The 22,066-nt window shown below is 38.3% G+C and overlaps 1 protein-coding gene across 1 annotated transcript; it reads right to left on the bottom strand.

Moving 5' to 3' along the window:
* Window positions 1-240: 240 nt before the first annotated feature.
* LOC134810938 (uncharacterized) lies at window positions 241-20,419 on the bottom strand. Its single transcript, XM_063817632.1, has 22 exons — window positions 20,140-20,419; window positions 19,855-20,003; window positions 18,696-19,104; window positions 18,354-18,512; window positions 17,740-17,830; window positions 17,382-17,562; window positions 17,112-17,183; window positions 16,810-16,912; window positions 15,618-15,711; window positions 15,094-15,241; window positions 14,635-14,734; window positions 14,070-14,455; window positions 11,717-11,969; window positions 11,357-11,502; window positions 10,331-10,547; window positions 9,165-9,760; window positions 5,235-5,463; window positions 4,953-5,046; window positions 4,641-4,779; window positions 1,070-1,172; window positions 628-884; window positions 241-438 (listed from the first exon to the last, which is right to left on the bottom strand). The coding sequence occupies exons 1-22, from the start codon at window positions 20,417-20,419 to the stop codon at window positions 328-330; spliced, it is 4,317 nt and encodes a 1,438-aa protein (XP_063673702.1). The 3' UTR covers window positions 241-327.
* Window positions 20,420-22,066: the final 1,647 nt, after the last annotated feature.

Genomic DNA, 22,066 nt, shown 5'->3' with positions numbered 1-22,066 from the left:
ACGGACGCTGTGACACTATTAAAAAACACTGAAAGGTACGCTCACCCAAATCTCCTGGGTGGTTTATGAACCATTCTAAGCTCATCTGAATATAATAATTTCTTAACTAAAATTCAAACTGTAAAGCATCAAAGTTACTCAAACTTGCAACTTAAAAATACAAATTTGAACTATAAAATGAACAGTCAAACCAAGTTCAGTCGTTGTCAATCAAGTTCAATAGAACACACTGTAGGCGTATACAATATGTACATTATACAATATACATTGTACATAACATTAACAATAAAGAGTAACGATAAACCATACTAAAATATACAAATATCTTTATCTTCTGTATGTTAGAGCCTCAAGAAAAGCAAGGGGTTGCTCGACACACACATAGAGAATTATTGCTGCCAGGTAGGACATCATCAAGATACCCAGATACTTCACACCCTGTAAGAGAATGCTGTTAAATTTATACCTGGAGCTGTAGTGATTTGCGGTAGATTCTGACAAAATATAAAGTACCGATTCGTTAGATTTTTGCTAGTGACAGAAACCTATTTTTATTTATATCTCAGAGAATTAAAAAGAAATGGAACAAAACTAAAATGAAGCTGTTTGACGTGAAAGAGGTCGTACCAGTTCAAAGTCAGGATTGAAGTAGAAAGGATGCCTGATTATAACCGCCAGCACTCTCATCAAGCCCAAATGTAAAAGGTAAACCGAGTAAGTGAGCCTAGCCAATACCAGCCAACCATTCCAGCTGAGAATAGAGTTGATGAAGCCGCCCAGACCGCTCTGACACAGTAAGATCTGTGCCGTGAGAGCGGTGGACCAGGCTATACGAGCCAAACTGCTGTAGGATATGCTGTCTGCTTCACCAGGTTGTTTGTTCTCTGCGAGTTTCAAGAGTGGGTTAGACTTTATCATTTTAGAATACGCGTCGATAATTGAATTGAGAAATATTTGGTTTCATCAATTAATAGAGTAATACGTAGTAACTGTAATATCTTTGAAGACGCAGTTTATTTTTCGTGGTATTTCAACATCGATATGTAAATTTCTTTTATTATACATTTACCTAGCCTAGCGTTCTTTATGTCGTCGTATAGCCCGAAGACAACAGCCCACTGTATAGCGCACGTGGCAGCCCAAATGGGACATGCTACAAGAACCTTCCTCCACTGCGGGTGCAAACAATAGTAAGATCTTCATTCTACAATTATAATCAATTTGGAAATATAATACCGTAAGATTAATCTTTATACTTCGATAAATGTTCAATGTTTAACACCGAGTCTCCGAAAACATCAAGATGTATAAATCTAGAATTATCCTTATAGAAGGTGTTATAGTTATTTTGGGGCTTGTTACACTGGTCATGAGCACGATTGAGGCAGAGTATTAAATATTGTACCTTTCCAACATTAGATTCCAACACATTGTGCGTACTTGTGAAAAGACCGACTGTTTTCCGAATTTGAGACCTGATCTAAATTTTCACTTTCTGATTGTCATGTGATATCGGATCTTATACTCCCAGCTTGTACTGAAAAACAAATCTGATCCGAAATTTAGACTACAGTCGCTGATTCAAAGGACTCCGACAGCGACTGTTGTCCGGAAAACTTAATTTCGGAATAGGACAAGAGTCGCTGTCGGACAAGATGAGAGCAACTGATAAGTACTTCCCTCTATAATACTATCTGTACTATGGTTATTACCGTTTCTGGTGACAGTTATTTTAAGAGACAGGGTTAGTTTCCAGTTTTGCGTCATGATTGGGCTAATTGATGTCTAATTGGGGTATAATCAGGGTTAATTCTTCCTGTTAGGGTTATAATCACTCCCTGCCCCGGTTCTCTTCAAATGGTGGTCGAACGGTCCCTACATTACTACTTGTACCTCTTACTGAACTCACCTTATTTGATACCTATTACTAAACTCACCTTATTTGATACCTTCTACTAAACTCACCTTATTTGATACCTCTTACTAAACTCACCTTATTTGATACCTTCTACTAAACTCACCTTATTTGATACCTCTTACTAAAGTCACCTTATTTGATACCTCATACTAAACTCACCTTATTTGACACCACCTACTAAACTCACCTTATTTGATGCCTCCTACTAAACTCACCTTATTTGATACCTCTTACTAAACTCACCTTATTTGATACCTCCTACTAAACTCACTCTTACTAAACTCACCTTATTTGATACCTTCTACTTAACTCACCTTATTTGATACCTCTTACTAAAGTCACCTTATTTGATACCTCCTACTAAACTCACCTTATTTGATACCTCTTACTAAAGTCACCTTATTTGATACCTCATACTAAACTCACCTTATTTGATACCTCCTACTAAACTCACCTTATTTGATACCTCTTACTAAACTCACCTTATTTGATACCTCCTACTAAACTCACTCTTACTAAACTCACTTTATTTGATACCTTCTACTTAACTCACCTTATTTGATACCTCTTACTAAAGTCACCTTATTTGATACCTCCTACTAAACTCACCTTATTTGATACCTTCTACTAAACTAACCTTATTTGATACCTCTTACTAAAGTCACCTTATTTGATACCTCTTAATAAACTCACCTTATTTGATACCTTCCACTAAACTCACCTTATTTGATACCTCCTACTAAACTCACCTTATTTGATACCTCTTACTAAAGTCACCTTATTTGATACCTCCTACTAAAGTTACCCTATTTGATACCTCTAGGGAGAGGGATCAGAGGGAGAGGGATCAGAGGGAGAGGGAGAGGGAGAGGGAGATGGAGAGGGAGAGGGAGAGGGAGAGGGAGAGGGAGAGGGAGAGGGAGAGGGAGAGGGAGAGGGAGAGGGAGAGGGAGAGGGAGAGGGAGAGGGAGAGGGAGAGGGAGAGGGAGAGGGAGAGGGAGAGGGAGAGGGAGAGGGAGAGGGAGAGGGAGAGGGAGAGGGAGAGGGAGAGGGAGAGGGAGAGGGAGAGGGAGAGGGAGAGGGAGAGGGAGAGGGAGAGGGAGAGGGACCTTATTTGATACCTCCTACTTAACTCACCTTATTTGATACCTCCTACTAAACTCACCTTATTTGATACCTCCTACTAAACTCACCTTATTCACCATTTTACAGGAGAACTTACAGTTTGAATAATGACTGAAAGAGACCTACCACTCGAAACTACTACTCCCCTCACTATGGAGGGATATGCGAGAACATTCGCCAGGTTCGTTTCTCACTCCAATCAATACGATATTATGGCTAGTATTGCCAAGAAGTTCATTTTAGAGAACAACTTTGACAAGGAGCCGGTGCATATGTTGAGCATTGGTGCCGGTATAGGAAATTTTGAGAGAATGTTGGTTCAGAAACAGGGGCTGAAGTTGGAGTATCTCTATGCTATCGAGCCGAATCCTGCCCATGTTCCACTTTTGGAGGCTGAACTGAAAAGTCTTGGTGCCGAGTACGATATCGATACATCATTCTTTAGCAAAGAGTTTGAGTTCGATGAGAAATACGGGAGTCCTCTATTTGACATCATAATGCTATCACAGTGCTTGTACACTGTCGAAGACCCATTTGAAGCGGTTTCTTACGCAGTAAAGTTTCTGAAACCCCATGGCAAAATTATCATATTCCTTGAAGGAGAATCTGTAAGTTCTGAGTTATACACCTACATGATAAACCGGAGTGATCCGAACATCTTTAGCTCCAGTCTGACACACGGAGACCACGCTCTCACGGCACTGAAGATAACGTCTTACATCCGAGTTAAACATCCGGAATTGATAGTTTCTGTGCTGGAGGATAATACCTACTTACACGTAGACGAATTTATTCGAGAGCAGGGTGGGTCGATGATAAACGATGACACTGACGGTGTATCCTTCCTCTTGCAGGCTGAGTACCAGGATTTAAGCGGGGAAGCTAGAAGAGATGTTTACGAGATTGTGAAAAGAAACTGTGATATTGTTGATGGTAAATATCTTTTAAGGATCTCTTGTGCAGGAATCATTGTTTCTCTGTCCAGTTAGGAATAGAGACACAAAATTTATCCGCCAACCTTTCGTTTTCGTTTACAGTTTCATGTTCTAAATGTCAACTAAATGTTTTTAATTTCATTTTCAACACATGCCTTTTAATCTCCAGTGTATCATATAACACAATTACTGCATAAGGAGGAGATTAAACCATGTCAAATATTGCCTCATCTCAATGACAGAGACAATTCAGTGAGTCAGGATGACACTGACCACGACGAAAATGAGCAAGCTCGAGTTCTTTTAAGGAAAGGAAAAAATCAGCGAAATGAAATTGTTAGACAATTTTTCGTGTCATAAAATGTTAAATTTATTTTGTTATATTATTATTCGTACTATTCGTAGGCAATTCTGTAATTTTACTTTTAATTTGCACCCTTCCAACTTGTTTTCCTTTTAATATTTTTGAGTTAGTACTACAATTTAGGCACTTAAGTAACCACTAGACCAAAATTCTCGAATTAAGTGAAAAGACTTATGTGCGAAATATGGCTTAAGTTTTCACACTTAAGTCTCATTTCGAAAATACTTTTTGCTTAACTTTTTACATTGGAGTAAGTATCATGATCAGATCAAGTGGTTCAGATACAAATATATCCCACCTCAGGCATCTTGTTAACACGGTCTTGCAAAGTCTGTCCGTATTTCCAATAGATCCAACCGCCAAGAATTCCGACTAAGTAAGCCTTTATACGTATCCAAGGTTTGTTGTACACGAGCCAAAAGTTATCATCGTTCAAACTATAAAGAGATTTGGTTATATTTAGATTCTTTCGACCGCACGAAGCCATGCGTATCAATACGTTATGCGATATAAGGGTCAGTTTTTGGTCATTTTTTGTGTGTTTTTATGCCGTTGCCGGGGAGATTTCGTCAAGTTTGGTAACAGATGGATCATGGATACGGTAACTCACTCAGCTGCTGAAGCAGGGCCCAGTCTGTAGTGATAGGTAATTATAGCAGTTGCTACTGTACTGGATAAAATAACAGCAACACTGGTTAATATCCCTGAGAAGTTACTTCGTTGCTTGGATAGTTAATAATGATTCTACCGTTGTGTCAGAAAACATGAATAGTCAACCATAATTAACAAATTTAATTCCCAACATAAATTCGGTCAAAACTTCCAACTTCACACGAAATAAAAACTGTAATCGCCCCAGGATAACAAATCGAAAACATCAACAATTTCAAACCTGTTAACGGTTTCCAAAAGAGAAGCACGACGAAGACAGGTGCGATAAGGTAGAACTGCATATCATTTGACAGGTACCAGGTCTGTCCCACACATACTTCCGTCGCTTTCCAGGGGACCAGGTTGTTGATATACAAGATATTTGCCCACCAGTAGTCTTGACATGCTTTATCCGGGCCGTCCATGGCAAAGGTTAGCGGTCCAGTCACCCACTGTCTGTACAGAAATCCCTGAATTAAAACATTACATAGAGTAAATAGAAAATAAGGGAAAATACGGGTAAAGAATAGAGGTGACGTAAATGATTAAAAAGTTAAAAATTAAGGTGCCCGATGTATGGGGAGATTAAGAATTAATCATGTTCTCACTCCTCTATAATCTATTTAAATAATCAGTAAGGAGAAAACGGGGGGGGGGGGGGGGGGGGGGGGGGTTTGGGGGGGGGGGTTCACCCTGATTTTTTTGTGAAACTTGGTTTCGAGATAGCAGTTGACCAACAAACTAGGACCAGTGACCGAACTTTTGAGGGGGTCCCGGACCCCAACCGCCAAACGGTGTCCGCGGGGCAGCCACGCCCATATTTGGTCCAAATTAGGCCCAATTTAGCCAAATACCCTGAACATAATCAAAATCCAGATTTTAGGTGCTCTACTTGTAGCTAGTGGTCCCCTGAACTCGTATATGGATTTTCATCAACATTGGACAAAAAATGACTGAGTTATGAGCAAAAAACCGTATGACCATATTTGGGCATACGCACCAAATTTGATCGAATTTGGCCCATAAATTGGTCAAATATCAATATTTTTGAATGAAACCAACTTTATATAAAAGGTAAGCCTATACTACACATTATCTATGATTATCAGCTCAGTATCTACCTAACTGTGGATTCTGTGTTCAAATAATCGCAAAAAATGAACAAAATTGCCCATATCTCAGTTCGCGATATTTGCAAAACTGTTTTCGCTCAAAACAATAGAACTCAATAGGGTTTCAATATTTTTACATGAAATTTTCAGAATCAACGTAGAATCGCATTTCGACCTTTTGTTTTGTATTGGAATTTTGAGTTAGGCCTTTAAAAAAATTTGGCGGCCAAATTCTGAATTTCGCATTGCAAATTTTGGCCGCCAAATTTTTTAAAGGCCTAACTCAAAATTCCAATACAAAACTTAAGGTCGAAATGCGATTCTACGTTGATTCTGAAATTTTCATGTAAAAATATTGAAACCCTATTGAGTTCTATTGTTTTGAGCGAAATCAGTTTTGCAAATATCGCGAACTGAGATATGCATCGATGGTAAATACGTCAAAAAATCGCCTGTAAATACGCCGTATTCAAAAATTCTAAGAAATACGTGAAATACGGCAAAATTTGGCGCTTAAATTCTTTGATGGTAAAATTTTTCAAAATACGCGCGTATCTCTTTCGAAATACGTGATTACAGATTAGTGATATTTGCGCGTGCGTCGCTGGCCCAGTGGTATATTAATATAGCAATACTGATAGTCGTTTTGGAGACTTCACGGTGCTCGAATGAAAACGCTGCAGCGACTTGCTATTCTTATGCTGAACCAACCAATCAGTCAGTCTGCTGCAGAGCAGAGCTTCTCAGGTTATAAAGCAGTTATGCCTCCCTCGAGGAATAGACTTTCAACCGAGACCCAGTTCCAGTGCATTTTTATCTATTGCAATATTCGCAGACTAAGATCACAAGTCTCTCTTGCTTGAATTTTGAAACCGGTTACCGGATTAACACGGACTTCCCAGTGGCATAAGTTTAAAAAGTGACTAGGAATCCAGCCTGGAAAGAAAAAACGGCTATAATAAACTTTTAAAACGGCTATAATAAATTTTTCGGCCGGATGACGATTTCATTTCACCTTGCTAGTTATATTACAGAGGTATTTTTAGTTATTCATTAGTTATTCATAATTGCCAAAAAGTATGGGAAAAAATTATCCTATCCAAGTCTCGAACTCGCAATCTGCTGATATGGAGCTAGCGTATTAACCAATTAGGCCACGATTCCATATACTGTAATGTAATATTTATATATAGATGTTCGCGCGTTACTGCAACTTAATTTGAAATACGTAATTTATCATCGGGAAATACGTATGCGTAGTACCTACGCGTAGTCTCCCCAAAACGCATTTACCATCCTTGGAGATATGGGCAATTTTGTTCATTTTTTGCGATTATTTGAACACAGAATCCACAGTTAGGTAGATACTGAGCTGATAATCATAGATAATGTGTAGTATAGGCTTACCTTTCATATAAAGTTGGTTTCATTCAAAAATATTGATATTTGACCAATTTATGGGCCAAATTCGATCAAATTTGGTGCGTATGCCCAAATATGGTCATATGGTTTTTTGCTCATAACTTACTTACTTTGGATACTTTGGAGAGATTCGCAGATTCCTCTACTGGGTCATCGAATAGTTCGACCGCCCTTGCAGCATCGCTGCTGCCTTATTCATACTCCAGTCCAGCAAAGAATTTCCATTAGGGCAGCTGTAATTGCTCACAGGTGGGTTATCTGGAAACGGTTTAAGAAATGCTGATAGTTTTGCTTTGAACTGCAGTGGGTCTTCAATGAGGTGAAGATCTGATGGAATGGTGTTCCATAAACGTGGCCCCATTACTGCAAATGAACCATCATACAATGACTGTTGACGTTGAGTACTGCTCTTGCTGAGACTTGGAATGGTGGCCTTGATTCCGTGTCTTGATGGAGTAGAAAAAAGAATCCCAAGGTCATTTGGGCAGCGTTGATGTAAGATTTTCCACATGTGGATGATAATATAACGCTCTCTCCTCCTTTGCATCGACATTAGATTTAGTGCTTTGAGCCGCTGCCAATAGTCAAGATGTTGAACACCCCAAATCCTTGAGGTGAAAGTACGCTGTACTCCTTCAATCTGTTGGATGTCTGAAATTTTACTGGTATTCCACAGAGGGCAGCAGTACTCTAAATGACTTCGGATAAGTGACTTGTAAAGTGTCAACATTGTGGTTCTATTTCTGCACTTGAACGCACTGAGCACCCAGGCTGCCACTTTTCTAGCTCGAGATGCCATAGAACTGACATGATGTGACCACGACAAATCCGAAGACACTATAACTCCAAGATCCTTAACTTGGTATGTAGGATAGAGCATATTACCGCCTGACACCTTGTATGTTTGTGTTTGACATACAAAAGGCAGCTCATACAGACTCTCATTAGGATTTCCCCGGTGAACTAGGAGCTCAAACTTATCCTCATGTAAAACCATGTTATTACGTTTGGCCCATGCAATGACATGGTCGAGATCTTGCTGAAGAACGATAACATCCTGTTCTGTATATATGTGCTTCAGTAAACGGGTGTCATCAGCAAAGAATCTTATAATTGAACCAGTCACACAAAGCTTCATGTCATTTATGAAGAGTATGAAAAGGAGGGGTCCAAGAACGGTTCCTTGGGGGACTCCACTGAGAACCAAGGCTGCGAAGGAAGACACCCCGTTCAGAACAACATGTTGATGACGGTCCGACAGAAAGAACTCAGTCATTTTTTGTCCAATCTTGATGAAAATTCATATACGAGTTCAGGGGACCACTAGCTACAAGTAGAGCACCTAAAATCTGGATTTTCGGCATGTTCAGGGTATTTGGCTAAATTGGGCCTAATTTGGACCAAATATGGGCGTGGCTGCCCCGCGGGCACCGTTTGGCGGTTGGGGTCCGGGACCCCCTCAAAAGTTCGGTCACTGGTCCTAGTTTGTTGGTCAACTACTATCTCGAAACCAAGTTTCACAAAAAAATCAGGGTGAACCCCCCCCCCCCCCCCCTTAGTGCAGGATAAAACCAAAAAAGCAGTTTCTCTGTGCTGGGTTATCTCAGGACACCCGACTTTCAGTGATTGAAACCAACCTCTAGTAACACGACCATTAGATAAGGAGCTGTCAGTCTCAGATAACGATGAAGATAATAAGCTACCCACTTAGCTACTCCCATCTTTCTAGGACCACCACTTTTAGCTAACTGTTTCAGCAACAAATACGCAACTAAGAAACCACTCAACGCGAAGAAGCTGTCCACTGACGGATTTGCGTTTATAATAATGGGACTATTCCTCCGGTTCAGCAGAGTCCCCAGATACATCTTGTCGCCGAGAAGTCCCATGTAGTTGAGATAAGTGTGTCCCAAAACCACCCAGTTTATGCTAAGTACCCTGATTCCGTTCAAACAGAGCACCTGTCCTGGCTTGGTGGTTGTGCTGGTGAGGCTCCCAAACGAGCGTTGCAACGCAAAACATTTCCAGAATCTGCTGAGCAAAGATTCCGTCTGTTGTTCAGGCTGAGCCACTGACCGAGGTTGGGCTGGTTTGCCAGCACTTTCACCCTCCTGCGGTGTGTCTGGAATGATCTCGTTATTCTCCTCACAATCCACCAGAACTTGTCTGTCTTCAGGAGGTCCAGAGGTGATGATACTCTTGATTACAGGATGACATGTGTACCACAGTGTCCCTGAAAATAGTGGGTTGTTGATGAGAGGCCGGCGTAATTATAAAGGGTCGATATTTTGTCTTTGTCACACCGAGCGTGCTAAATCACTCTACAGTCGATCTTCGAGATTGTTCTATAAGGGCCCCCGACAGTTGAAACCAACTTCAATCGATGTATTTTCGGACGCTGATTCCGAATCACCCCCTATGACATAGCGTTAAAATGCTGACGAGATATTGGCGAAAAACTGTCTCGATCACGTGATATGACCGTATAAGGAAGTTAGTCCAATTTATAATCGTTAGGGTTAGTGTTTCAGCATATGCTTTTGTTAAGGATTGGGTTAGGGTTAGGGTTGGGATCAGATTAGAGGGTTAGGGTTTCGAATATTCGTTCAGGACCAGCTACAGAACGAGTTGAAAAAGTCACGTGACAGTCGAGTGTAGATTGATTAATCATCATCCTTGTCACACTCGTATTATATTCACAAAATAAATATGCTGTAGCTTCTTCAAATTTGGTTGATTAAAACAAATTGATCTTTTGTCGTGATGTGCCATGTTAAAATGATTATTATAATATTATTCTTACCTAAAACAACAAGAAAAGCGACAATGCCAAGGTAGACGTATCCCAAAATAGCACCAGTACCGAGCTCTACATCAGTCTCGCAATTCATGGTCCCAGGCTCCAAGACTAGCTGCCCAAATGGTATGAACGAACTTATCCATTTCTCAACGTCTGTGTTGCTACCATTACGACATTCTACAGGTAGACACCCCGTCCAGTCAATTCTTATCGGATATCCCTGAGTAAGATAACAGATTAATTTAAGTAGATAATTAACCGGAAATCTGTGCAATCGTGCCGCAATAAGCTAGCTATTTATTAACCAAAACGGTTGTTCATTTTAAATGTATCTTAAATAGCTACCAGTTGGCAGTCACTATATTTATTACTTAATCACATGGCTCATGGCTGACCTGACTCTCACATCATGTCATCGTACGTACTGGCAAGTACAATTTCTAACAAACATGCGCGCGCACGCGCGTACGTACGTACGTGACGCGCGATAAAATGTCATTTAACACTCCGCGCGCTCCGTAAAGAACTGGTAACCAGCTTTTGTGTGACAGAAAAGTGGCCCCACAATATGTCTTTTAACTTTCAACCGAACGTCTGTACTTACTAATATTATATACACTTTATCCCTTATCGCTAATTTTATCTTGTTCATAAAATGATTACACTTTTCCATTTTAAAGGCCAGCAATTATCTTTTCATTGCTGTATATCCGAGTATATCGCTCAAATTCTATTTATAGATTTTCTCTTCTATTCTGTGTAAGTTGTATTATAAATACTGAGTGTGTTTTTAGTTGTTTCGGTTTGATTTTCATTTCTTTGATAAAAAACACTATTGCTGACCGCTGGAGTAAATGAAGTAGAAGACTAGATTAGATACCAGACACCATGCTAAAATTTATTCTGAACAAACAGTCAACACTTGCCATCTAAATTCAGTTTCCTTTGAACTGGATGCAGTGACATTACCATCTACTGGCTAAGATTCAAATGTAGAATTAACCATTGAGAAGGCAAAATCAGACTTACGAAAAGTTTACCCGGGGCACCCACATAACAGAAGTTGTAGTAGCCGGCTGTAGCATTCTTGATACTCAGGCACATGTCATATCCTCCCATCATAAGCAAGTTCCCTTGAGTCAGTCCGGGTCCTGGCTTCCCAGCCGCATCAAAAACTGCAAAACATCTCACGTGAGAAAATAATGTGGCAAAGCTACTTAGACATGATATGTCACCATGTGTCAAGTCTCGTTAAAAGACTTGACATGGCCATCATCATATCTATTAAGCATCCTTTACTTCAATCTTACAGTCACCACTAAATAACCAAATGATGCTGAAAGCTAAGTGAGGGCCTGAAATCATGTATTAGGAACTGGGGATACTCACAAGCGATGCTTTCCTGGTTGAAAGTCGTCAGCCCGTTATACAATCCCTTGATCTTTGTCAAACATAGCGAGTCAGCCACATCAGACAACTTGGGTTCTTCTCCCAAATTTATTCCCGGAAGTGAGAAATTCGTTAAACCGGGGTTGAAATCACCAAAGATTGGGTTAAGGTCTTGGGAGGAAATAGGTATTTGGATCTGACAACATACGGCTGTTAGGACACTAAACAGTACGGCATTCTTTAATGACATCAGCTATCTAGATAATGTGCATTTAGTTATTCAAATAGTTTATATACATGAAGTATAGTGATTTTGTAGTATTTATCATTACATCTTGTCTCCATGTTCTGAATACACATCTAACGTTACGCATTTAAGCTAATTTAATGTTTTTTAACACTTGACGATGTTGATCATTGAAATCATATTCGTAGAAAAAAGTATATCTTGTCCAAACAGTTAGTTTTTTGTGGTACTAACTCTAATAAAAGTTAGAATTCAAGTTGACGGTAGAGCACATAAGGCTGTGACAGTGACTTTTTACATAAGGTCATCCCGATATTCACTGATGATTTTATTGGATAATCAAATAATCTTATATAACCAGGTTACTTTCTTCAAATATCTAAAGTTTGCTCTCTTAATTACACCAGACTACGTAATAGACCATATCACTTTATTTTCTGGAACTACAATTCAGAGGATAAGTAGAGCTTTATATAGTAATATTACTCCAGAGTACATGATGATTAACTCCAAAGTGAAAACCGACTTCAAAGTTCAGAGGTCAAACTTTATTTACCTACTTTCTGTTGAAAAAAGAGGTTACTTTTTCATATAAATGATAATGTTGTGGTGGCTGGAATTTGTGTAATACATAGCAAAACAATAAAAACGATTTTAATTTATACAGAAGAGGACAATAATAGAAAATCAATTAAATTCACCAAAGCAAATTGTAAAAAGTTTACACCCAACAAACTAAACAATACATACACTCAAATGTTTAACAAAAATTAATCGAAACTTGAAACACCACTAATATGGAAGCTTCATAGTGTGATATCTGACAATTACAAACAATAAAATCGGACACAAATTTTAAAAGTGAGCGAAAACCGTAAAAAAGTTGAAACTTTTGCTCCAAAAAGGTGACTACTGGATTTCACAAAATGAAACCCTTGGCAGTCACCAAATAAAATATCAGAGCAATACGTACAGAAAACGTTTTAGCGTGAATGTCCAGTTTACAAGCTTCTGATTCTAACTGTCTGAGTTAAACTAAAAATGCCTCTCTCCCATCAGAAAAAAAAACACTGAACTAGCCGGAAAGAGGTCTCATCATTTACGATAAGTCATTCTCTCAAGGAAAGTAAGAGGTTGTTCCACACAAGTAAAGAGGAGAGCTGCAGCAAGGTAGGACATTCCCAGGAAACCAAAGTACAGAATGGCCTGAAATAACGAGGTTAAACGTGGGTGGCACAGAAAAAGAAATTGTGGATAACTTTTGCGCTATGATCTGAACGAGCAAGGAGTCCCTTTAATAAAGTGAATTCTTGTAATTTTGTTATAGACTTTGTAAATTTTAGCACAGCATTCGCTTGATAAATGATATTTGATACTCACGAAGGTGTTCATGGTTAAACGAATTTTAATTACAATAGTATTCCATTAGCTCATATTATCGATATTACTAAATACCTATTTGAGATTATATCTGCAATTATTACACTCACAATTTCATAATCCGGCTTGTAGAAGAAAGGATGTCTAAGTTGAACTATGAAGGACTGTATAATGATATAATGTAGAAGATACACTGCGAACGTTAACCGGGACAGAACTATCCAACCCTTCCAACTCAATACTTTATTTATTATTCCTGGGAATAGAGTGTTATTCCAAACCGGAGTTTTAGCTCTCGTTGAAAAGAATAAATGCGGATTGTAATTAACCCGTTGATTTACACCACGATGAGGAATGTTCATTGTTCACTGTTAAGAACTAAAAATGAGCCCATCCCTAACCTCCTAATCCACACTGACAACTGACAATCTGAACCAGTAAAGCTATCCCCCAACTAGATCTAGCAAATGTCTTACCTCCTAACCCACACTGACAACTGACAATCTGAACCAGTAAAGCTATCCCCCAACTAGATCTAGCAAATGTCTTACCTACTAACCCACACTGACAACTGACAATCTGAACCAGTAAAGCTATCCCCCAACTAGATCTAGCAAATGTCTTACCTCCTAACCCACACTGACAACTGACAATCTGAACCAGTAAAGCTATCCCCCAACTAGATCTAGCAAATGTCTTGCCTCCTAACCCACACTGACAACTAACAATCTGAACCAGTAAAGCTATCCCCCAACTAGATCTAGCAAATGTCTTGCCTCCTAACCCACACTGACAACTGACAATCTGAACCAGTAAAGCTATCCCCCAACTAGATCTAGCAAATGTCTTACCTCCTAATCCACACTGACAACTGACAATCTGAACCAGTAAAGCTATCCCCCAACTAGATCTAGCAAATGTCTTACCTCCTAATCCACACTGACAACTGACAATCTGAACCAGTAAAGCTATCCCCCAACTAGATCTAGCAAATGTCTTACCTCCTAATCCACACTGACAACTGACAATCTGAACCAGTAAAGCTATCCCCCAACTAGATCTAGCAAATGTCTCGTACATCACACTCCCTGTCAGACTTATATTTTCTCCAGCTGTAGGATATTAGGGTCAGCAATATACTCATATCAACATTCGGGAAACTAGACATTTATGTGACAACATCATTACTGGTCACATGGTTATATAACCGTTAACTCGACCACACTACTGCACTCGATATAACAATGTAGTACCATAAGTTGGCACAGTACCAAGACAGTATTTTACCCACATGTCTTCTTGAGCATATCATTGTGAAGACCGAATGTAACCCAGTACTGGACAGTGCAGGTAGTTATCCAGATTACCACACTGAGTAGCAGCCTCGTTATCTGCGTGTAACAAGGAGTTAGTGCCCACGTGTTAGTTAGTGCCCACGTGTTAGTTAGTGCCCACGTGGTGCATCACAAGTAAGCAAGTATCACGTGATGTATTACTAGTACTAGTCGGAGAGGCCATACATTTGTAAAATAATCTTGTGATGAGTACTAGTTGTTGTACGTCATGTGGTATGTATTCATCTATAAACAAGTTATACTACAATCTGCACTGCTGAGTACAAAGTAGGGTTACATCTCAATATTTTTGCGCACATTCTCAAGTTCACTAAAAAATATACAATCTTAAACACTACTATGGTAGTTTATTTATAGTTGGAACTGATAACAAAGGCAAAAGAAGCGTCACATACGAAGCGGAGTCGGCTGATATACAACTTGAGACTGTCCAGGTTCTTGAAGCAAAACCAGCCTCCAAGCAGTCCTATCAGATAGGGAGGGCAACGTATCCACGGCTTATCGTACAGCAGCTTGAAGTCTGTGAAGTTGGCAGCATTCGGACTGAAAATAGTTGCAGGGTCAAACAATGGAATTGAGTTTCAATGCTATTTGTGGCGCCCGCAGTGCAGCTTACTTAATTTTTATGTTAAAAGTACACTGGACAAGTTGCATCATGTAACAAGATCTCTCAAAACTTGTCGATACATTCTGCCTTAATTTTTGCTTGAAACTTCGAACTCTAAACTGAATACCCCATGCGTTATGTCATAACCACGCATTGAAATCCAGAATTCCATTGTTCAATTTTTCAATCGGTCCAGGATAGGCTGATCGTGTAAAACCAACCTTAGGTATATTTTGGCAGATTTATTATTGAATTTATCCGGAATACTTTACAAGTATTGTAAATTGTAATAAACTTGTGGTTGAAACTTACTCGAATACAGTGGAAGGGCCCAGGTTATAACCGTAAGTAATGACGCCCGCAGCCACACAACTACAGACTAGCGTAGTCATTGTTACAGCAATTCCTGGGGGAAATAATAGTAGTTATATCAGAATTTATCATCATCTGGAATAATACTGATTCCTGATCCTGTCCATATTCAGCATATTGTCATTTGTCATAGCATTGAATAGTAAAGGGGCTAAGCACGTCTCTAAAAATTTACGTTTGACTTTGCTTCAAATAATCTGAACTTTACATTATCTTATCTCCCGTTATAATGTTCTCAGGTTATCAGGTTCCCAAGTTCTCAGATTTCTGTTATAATGTTCTCAGGACCTAACATTTTGCCTCACTACTACTCAAAGCACAATTTCAACTGTATTGTCTAAAGGATCCCTCTAACTCTGTGGGTTGTGGTGGATTTTCCAGTAATTTAAAACTGTGAAATTATAGAGGACACTATTCTGTAGCTCATAATAAGGGACACTCCAGTTGTATCCTAATTCTATATAGAGGCCACTATTCTGTAACCCATAATAAGGGACACTCCAGTTGTATCCTAATTCTATATAGAGGACACTATTCTGTAACCCATAATAAGGGACACTCCAGTTGTATCCTAATTCTATATAGAGGACACTATTTTGTAACCCATAATAAGGGACACTCCAGTTGTATCCTAATTCTATATAGAGGACACTGTTCTGTAACCCATAATAAGGGACACTCCAGTTGTATCCTAATTCTATATGGAGGACACTGTTCTGTAACCCATAATAAGGGGCACTCCAGTTGTATCCTAATACCTAGTGGTAACCCTACGTTACCACCAGGCGTGATAGCATTCATTTGCTTGCTACAACCTTCCTGTATCTTATCTTCTTATCTCAATCTCGTGACAATGGGAATTGCTTTTTGTTTGTATAAGCTTACAGTATCCTAGGTTCTTATCTCTTGACGTACATGCATTTCTTTAAGTGCTCAAATTTCAATGAACTGATAAGATATGATGTCATCCAATATTTGCAGTCACGCACCTTCAAAGCAGTTCACACTCTATTTAGCAGAAATTAGAGCAATTCCTGTAAATCAATGGAACGCAATGCTTTGGTGATATCAGATTTGATTCCATTTTGAAACGAATAAAACTGAATCTGTGCTTATTCAATTAAATACCAACCAGTTCTAGGTGATTTGTAAAGAAGCCAGATGAAGAGTGGGGCTACAATGAAGAACTGGAAATCATTAGATAAATACCAGGACTGTCCAACGCATATTTCTAGCTGAAATTTCATATTGTATAGTTAGTTAAATGGTGATGAAGCTGAAGGAACAAAAATAGCATATAATTATTACATTATTCACGAAATTTATCAGAATCTGGTACAATTCAAGTAAATAACAATTAATATAAGGAGGAAAATATAGATCCATCCCAAAATAAAATGTTACTGAATAATGTAATAAATCTAAAACACTCACTTTGTTCCAAGGGACGAAGTTGTTGATGTAGAGAATGTTAGTCCACCACCACTTGTTACAGTTTTCACTACCCTAGTGTTATCAGTTATAGTACACAGAACACATTACATTTAAATCATCCTCAATAAAGCTTGGTACTGTGCACTTTCAAGCCACAGGTTTTACCATTAACCACAACTAGGAATCAGGCCTGCGAACTTAACTATCAAATTCCTGATTTGTAATAAACTTAAAGGTTAATTTAACAAACTACTCGGCATTGCTACTAACTTTAGTAAGGATGTCCTCAAACGGGCCCCTAATAAATATCTGAGCAAGAAACCCTTGTCCAAGAGTCACGACAAGAAACGGTACAGTTAACCGTAAGTATCTGTGTAGATAGTAACCAACAGCGTTAAACTTTCCTCTTTTTGCCAGGTCTTTTGAGAGGAGAAGAGAAACAAGGAAACCGCTAAAACGAATGATTTTAAAACCTTACATGCTACGCTTACACCAGTAAAGAAGTAAATTTTTGAAGTCAATTATACTGCTCAATAGTTTCCCAGAATAGATTATATCACCCTATAGCTGGGTTATTTGCAAATTAATATGACACGATATTGAATAACTAGAATAGCAATAAACAAACCTTATGAAGAAGAAAGTATCGACTGCTGGTAATGCATTATAGATTATTGCCATTGGAATTTTACGCCACATGGATATGTAGTCAGTGTAATCTGAAAACACATTACACTCAATTTACACTAAATCAGTGTTACTTCCAAAAATATCAAGTTTACCATACGTACATTTATCGATTACACAAACATTAATAAAATTACTAACATCAAGCAAATATCAAATAACGATAAATCTCACGTATTTTAAAATAAATCGATATAATGTATAATTATTGTGGACGCAATTTTAGTTGACACAAGCTAAGAACACCTTCTGTACAGCTTGGTGAATCAACATGAACAACACTGCAGAGACTACTCAATGCCAAGGTACCTCATTAAGAAAAAAGAGTCAACAGAAGGCAAGCCATTCCAAGTGAAGGTAAATGTGTTTCGTCGATAAAGCGTGTTAATATAGACCAAATCACCTCGATGGATTGAAATTTAAAGGAGTTTATGGTTTTCACTGATGAGTGATGATAGAAAAATTATCAATCAAATCATGCAAGATACTCTAGAACCAACTAGACTTGTCAGTATATTAATTGTTAAACTAACTGTAAGTGTATGCTAAGATCACCTGCAGCTCCAAGTCCGATATAGTAAACATGGCCCAGAACAACCCAATTTATACTCAGGACTCTGATTCCGTTCATGCAGAGGATTTGTCCCTCCTTGGTAGTGGTGTTTAGAAGGGCTCCAACTGTTCGCTGCACAGAGAAACACTTCAACACCTCGCCTGGAATAGAAACACCTTTTAGTAATAATAATCTTAACTATAGAAAAATGTTAAAGTATTTTATCATGCATTGATCATCATTCATCATGGATAACTGAGGAAGACTAATAAATAGATGTTTCAATCCAACCCTAACTTATATTCACCCCCATCGTAGAAAAAGTAAGACTGTATTACTGTTACCTAAAGTAGAGCTTTTAAATGGGTCCAAGACAGGTTTTGACTGGACAGCAGGACTATCTGGGACAATCTCATCCACTGCACCACCTTCTTCACTGTTAACCAGAACCTTCCTCTCCTCTGCTACTTTCAGAGATGTCACGAGCATCACTACAGGGTCCCACATACTTCCGACTAGCACCATGAACGCAATCACTGATATCAGGACAATAGCACAGTACGATCCAGCGCTATAGTTGTAATCTGTATCACATGTTGTGACTACACTACTTTCAGCTATGTGCACTGGATCCCACCGGCTGTTTATTATTTTGAGTAAACCCTGCTTAAGGGAAGTGAAGTTGCCACCACGACATTCTTGTGGAAAACAAACTGTCCATGTAAGTGGGGTGCCACCAACTGAATTGTTGCCCTGCAAGAAATAATGTAATATTACAAACTGTTTTATGGAAAATTACGGCAGTATCTAGATAGCCTGACCCCTGTCCGCGGACAACTGTCCACGAACACCTGTCCACCAGATCATATTACTGCATAATAACAGTATCCCCTGAATCAAGCAGGGTTCACATCATCGATCCTCGATGGGATTCTACATACCACTACAAAAAGATAACAAAGCTTTGTCCTGTGCATCAACTCCCGGATTGATTGTAGCGTAGTATATTGCTCAATGAAATAAATGATTACGATTTAAATGTGGCATATAAGTCGTTCGTTTTTGGTGAAGTATTATCAGTTGCCATCATCAATAACTCAATAACAACAACAAAAACTATTCCAATTCCTGACATGGTACTCTTCCGTCTAATAGACGAAATGAATGGACCCACGACCTCCCCAGAGAATGCTCGAGACTTCCTATTCCAGAAAAGCCTCCTAAAGAGCTCCATGTCCTGTCCTGGGTGTAACGCATCTATGTCCTCTGATGCAGTAATATGATCTGGTGGACAGGTGTTCGTGGACAGTTGTCCGTGGACAGTTGTCCGCGGACAGGGGTCGGGCTATCTAGATACTGCCAAAATTACAAACTAGCATCAGAGATTCAAGATATCAAATATATTTTGATAGTAGTATCCAATAACTTATAAATAGCGAGTATAAAACGTTTCCAAGAAATTAAGTAAGACTAAGTACCATTGTTAGGGGGTGCACTACCTACCATTGTCATAAGAGCCTTTATTTTACAGGGTTTGTAGTTGCTACCATAGCCCGCGGATTTGATCATAGATGTACATGTGTCATAACTTCCCATGAGAACTGTGTTACCATTGAGAAAACCACTTGGAGGTTTACCAAGTGCATCAACAACTGAAAGACACTAGTAATAATTTTGAAAACAGTTGACAGAAATTTTTAGCCCCCCACACGTCCCACATCCTATTATATTCCTGAACTGACATGAAACATTTTAAACATAAATATATATCATGTACAAATATCTTACATTTGAGACTTTCTTCAGTTTTCAAGGACTCAACAAGCGACAAGACCTTTGTTTCACAAACTTTGGAATCATCATCTTTAGAGTCCACAGACTGTTGAGAATAAGATAACAACTGGTCCCTTAGAAAGTTTACTGGACTTCTTATCAAGTTCTGAAGCTCGTTGTTGATCCCAAGAGTAGAAAACACTGTATTAACAGGATTTTTAAAATGGAGATCGTAGTTTTGGCTGTGTACTGACTGGATGTAGCTTAAAACTATCAAGGCCACCCAGAGTACCATCCTACGAGATTAATATGAAGGTTGTTTAAACACATTGAAAATACTGTTAAACCAACACAATTACAAATACTCAAATAGGACTACAAGTTAAGGTTACACATCTCAATATAAGTCACTTGTCTCTATAATGAAAATAATAATTATTATTATTATAAAACAGGATCTTACCGACAAAAATGATTCTTAAAAATACCTTAATGCGGTAAACTGTACCCTTGAAAAAGATTTTCCCAACATCTGTTGCATGCAGCTATATCTCTAATTTCGTTCAATTCATGCAAGTTGTCCATTTGCAAATTTCTACTACTTAAATCCTTCTTAAAACCGATAACAAGTTCATTCTAGGTCTCCCCAATCTACCAATGAATAAATTATCTGATTCAATGAAAATAATAATAATTTAAACTTTTACATTATAATGTTACAACAACTTAAATGCACAGGTTTGCCACAAAAACAATTCAGGACACAAGAAAACCTGAAAGAGCAATCACAATTAGATTCTAAACCATGAAAAACTCAATTAAAACAATCAGAAATATATTTTGTATATAATAATCAAGACCTTTAGACCAGATAATTTAATAGGAGACTTGGAGTAGCTAGAGAGTGACTAGAAAACTGTTAAGACTTGATACACTAAATAACCTGTTTATAAGTATGCACTTACCAGTAGAAATATTTAAGAAAATGCTAAGATTAGGCAGCAGCTTAGAAAACTGTATATGGCACTTGCCATATTACTTACTTTACTTAACTTTATTACACCGACTAGATTTTGTGATAATTTCAGAACCAGAAAAAGGGGAAACAAATTCAAAAATGTTTGCTAATGATGGTGATTGTGTGTGCTGCTTGATAACAATTTAGTAGTTAACGGTGTACTGAAAAATACACGAGCACATATATATGGATAAGCAATAAGCATAATAATTTATAACAATAACTATAGTAAATTATAATGGTTAGAAAACAGCATCAGAAGATTGATAATTTATAAAGCTTAAACCATGATACTGAGTTGTGTCACACATATATAATACACATGACACACAAAATACTTGCTCCCTTTTTTGAAGATTCGGATTGATGTTTATATTTGCAATCGTAGGGCTGGAGAATGAATTGTTCTTATTAAAAAAGAGCTAGTGAAAAAGGTAAACTTTTTATGGATCTTTCCAGTTTGATCCATTAAAATTTGTAAAATTTAACGATCAAGGGTTTTTCAGGGGGCTGAAACCAGGTTTTCGATCAAACGCTGCCATTTGTAGCCATTTGTCGCCAAACACAACTAACCTCATAATACAGTTGCTCTCGTCCAATGAAATCGCTGCATTTTGCATAGGGATGGATATTAAATTGAAAACTTTGTTTTTTAATATTTCAACAACGATCAATTGCAATTTTGTATACATATTAGCATATTACATGTATAAAATTTAAATTAACTGCTGACCGAGACTTGTCCGACGCGCTATTAGCTTCGTAGCACTTGCCTCGGGCCAATATTTCGGAAAAAAGCGCGGCACGCGCTACTTTGAAGAAATTTAGACCGTACCAGTAAAATTCATAAAAACTAGATTAAATATGAAATTTAGATTTAAACGTGCATTAGTTTTTAATATATGCTTGTATATTGCTTGTATT

This window comes from Bolinopsis microptera, chromosome 2, assembly GCF_026151205.1.
Source record: "Bolinopsis microptera isolate Bmic1 chromosome 2, MBARI_Bmic_1.0, whole genome shotgun sequence".
NCBI classification, from domain to species: domain Eukaryota; kingdom Metazoa; phylum Ctenophora; class Tentaculata; order Lobata; family Bolinopsidae; genus Bolinopsis; species Bolinopsis microptera.
Note: the sequence above shows the minus strand (reverse complement) of the source record. Positions and strands in the feature narration are given on the sequence as shown.

What these genes read in the sequence shown, in the direction of transcription:
- LOC134810938 (XM_063817632.1), bottom strand. Translation starts at nt 20,419, where the DNA reads ATGGTACTCTGGGTGGCCTTGATAGTTTTAAGCTACATCCAGTCAGTA. An exon ending in AACTGAAGAAAGTCTCAAAT is followed by an intron (nt 20,004 to 20,139) that starts GTAAGATATTTG and finishes AGTGTCTTTCAG; the next exon opens with TTGTTGATGCACTTGGTAAA. An exon ending in GGCCCTGCTTCAGCAGCTGA is followed by an intron (nt 4,780 to 4,952) that starts GTGAGTTACCGT and finishes ATCTCTTTATAG; the next exon opens with TTTGAACGATGATAACTTTT.